This window comes from the organism of the source record quoted next, unplaced genomic scaffold (genome assembly GCF_019419815.1).
Source record: "Pyrus x bretschneideri cultivar Hongxiangsu unplaced genomic scaffold, Pyrus_bretschneideri_v1 Contig76, whole genome shotgun sequence".
NCBI classification, from domain to species: domain Eukaryota; kingdom Viridiplantae; phylum Streptophyta; class Magnoliopsida; order Rosales; family Rosaceae; genus Pyrus; species Pyrus x bretschneideri.
Genome location: NW_025999816.1, coordinates 163,862 through 166,532, shown reverse-complemented (window position 1 = coordinate 166,532; position 2,671 = coordinate 163,862). Strand labels below are relative to the sequence as shown.

Sequence of the window (2,671 nt, the reverse complement as noted above, 5' to 3'; positions counted from 1 at the left end):
AAAACTTTGGGCCGTAAAAAATGGTGGATTTTGGGGATCCATGGTGGTGGATGAATGATTGGGGATGGTTTCTACACAAGAAAGGATGAACCGGCAACTGCTTGGTTACTGTGGAGAAGGGTAAAATAGGAAACAAATCATTATGTTCTTAGTCTTTCCAAATGGAAGCAAGTCTGAAGAGACTCACATTTTAGGCGAGCCCCGCTATCATTTCTCAAGAAAAAATGAAAAGAGTCAGCCATCCCTCTCAAAATTGAAAACTGCTGCTTGTCCTTTTCTGCTTTACGACCTCGCTTACGCATTCCCATTGCCATTCCCTCTCTTTCCGACCTCGCTTACGCATTCGCATAGGCTTTGCCGCTTTGCAGCCACTTGCACTTGCCACACAATTTCCTCTCTTTTCTTTCCTAATTTCCTCTCTATTTATTGTAGGCCATCCTTTATCCTCCACTAGTTCTCCTCACATCGTTTTATCTCTTTCTCTCTCTCTCTCATCTGGCTCAGTGCCTTGTCTTCGCTTAGCATTGTGGAAAACATAAGATAATATAATGGGTGGATGTTTGTCCATAGTCGTCGTCACGAGGAGTAGTTCTAGTGGAAGAGATGATGATGATTCCTCGTCCACTGCCAAAGTAATCTACATGAACGGATTTATCCGCGACTATCCAGTTCCCCTTAAAGTCTCCAAAGTCCTTGAGGCCGACCGATCATCGTCTTCGTCTTCGTCTTCGTTTATATGCCATTCCGACCGTTTGTACTACGACAATTACATCCCGGCTTTAGATTCCGAAGATGAGCTGGAGGCCAATCAGATCTATTTCGTACTCCCCAGATCCAATCTTCAACGCCGCCTCAGTGCCACCGATATGGCGGCCTTGGCAGTCAGAGCCACCCTCGCCCTCCAGAAAATTAATATCAATGCTTCTCCTTCTTCCTCCTCCTCCTCCAAGAAGGAAAAGGGAAATAAGGGAGGTGGACGCCGTAATTACAACAAGGCCCGCATTTCTCCGGTAATTGAGATGACTAATGATAAATATGAAAACTCGTTGGCCGAGGACGACGGAGGTTATTTGAGCATGAATGAATTAACGATTGGAGGTGGAGGGTCATCAGCGTATAAAGGCCAAAAGATGAGTAGTAGCGCCCGCGGCGGTGGGTCATCGTCGGCAAGGAAATTGCAGAGATACACATCGAGAAAGGCAAAGTTGGCCGCTCGTTCTTTTAGGCTCAGATTGTTAACCATTCACGAAGGCTCCGTCCTCTGATCAATTCTCTACGATTAAGTTTCACCATCGCCAATTTCTTTTGGTTTTGTAAGGGGGCGTTTGTTTGCCCTCACTAGGTTGGACTGGACTGGACTAGCTATTAGTCCAATACTGTGTTTGTTCCATGCTGGGACTAACATTAATGAGACTAAAGGGGACTAGCATGGACAAAACCCTTCACTAAGAGGTCTTAGCGAGACCCCCGAATAACCATAGGACTAGCTAAGACTATCCTCTCTTTCTCATCTTCGTCATGTTCAACGACCACTCCCGACAAACTCCTCATCATCTCCGGTCACCTGGATCAATCATTAACTTTCCGACTCTCTTTCAAATCCATTTCACAACCAACTTTCATATAAAATATACCAAATTGAAGCTGGGAGTGACAAGATTACGATTTTACCTGAATTGAGGCCAAAATGTGGTCGAATGTGGCCGGAAAATGGCCTGGAAGTCTCGGCCTATTTGGGCTTCTTCAAATCCATGACAGATTCGAGCATTCAAAGCTAAGATCTTAGTCTAGGGATGGTGATGAATTTTTTGGCGGTGCTAACTTCATCCAATTTAACAAGGGTTGGTCGGAAAACACATCGGGAAACCTGCAACTCATCAGGAAAATTGGAGCCGTGAGGTTTTATTCGAACAACGCATAGCTAGAGAGGGAGGGAGGATAGAGAAATAGAGACTGTAATCAATAAAGAGTTTGACCAGGAATGAGAAAGAGACATGAATTGAGAGGTCTAAGAGGAAAAAAAGAGGGAGAGGGTGGGACGATGAGAGAAGAGGAAAAGAGTGGGACGGAAATGGTAGGAAAAGATGAAGAAAAAGATAAAATCATAATAAAATATTAATAATTTATATATTAAATAATATAATATTAGAATTTGTTATTATCCAGCTTCTTAGTCCAATACTGCACCAAACGCTTCACTAAGTTAGTCCAGTTTAGTCTAGTCTAAGCCAATCCAGCTTAGTCCTTGAAGCTAATCCAGTCCGAGATAGTCCGGCGCAACAAACGCCCCCTAAATTTATAACCGTATCATTTTACTCTTCCTACATATTTGTATTATATGTTATAAGTGTAACATTATTCTTGCTTTATTCTATTACAATTATATATGCTCTTTATATATGTATATATATTTCTTGATCGGCTATGTGATCATTTTGCTCTCTCCGGAAACGGAAACAGTACAAAACCAAAGTTGTTGTCCCGTTTTTATTTTGAGGAAAGCTAGATACTTATTCCATTTACCTTTTCTTTTATGTCTTTCCCACTCAGCTGTTGATATGTGAACTTCACTTATATTTGAAACTAAAATTTTAATATTTTGAAAATACAAATCATTCTTTCCCTTTTTACCCTTATAATAAATCTAACAAACGTAAAATAATCTTCTTAA

General features: G+C 41.5%; 1 protein-coding gene across 1 annotated transcript; it reads left to right on the top strand.

Moving 5' to 3' along the window:
* The first annotated feature begins 207 nt into the window (after positions 1–207).
* On the top strand, positions 208–2,364 carry LOC103968038. Its single transcript, XM_048574955.1, has 2 exons — positions 208–1,317; positions 2,295–2,364. Exon 1 carries the CDS (start codon positions 549–551, stop codon positions 1,263–1,265), a length of 717 nt encoding a protein of 238 aa, XP_048430912.1. The 5' UTR covers positions 208–548; the 3' UTR covers positions 1,266–1,317; positions 2,295–2,364.
* The last annotated feature ends 307 nt before the right edge of the window (positions 2,365–2,671 follow it).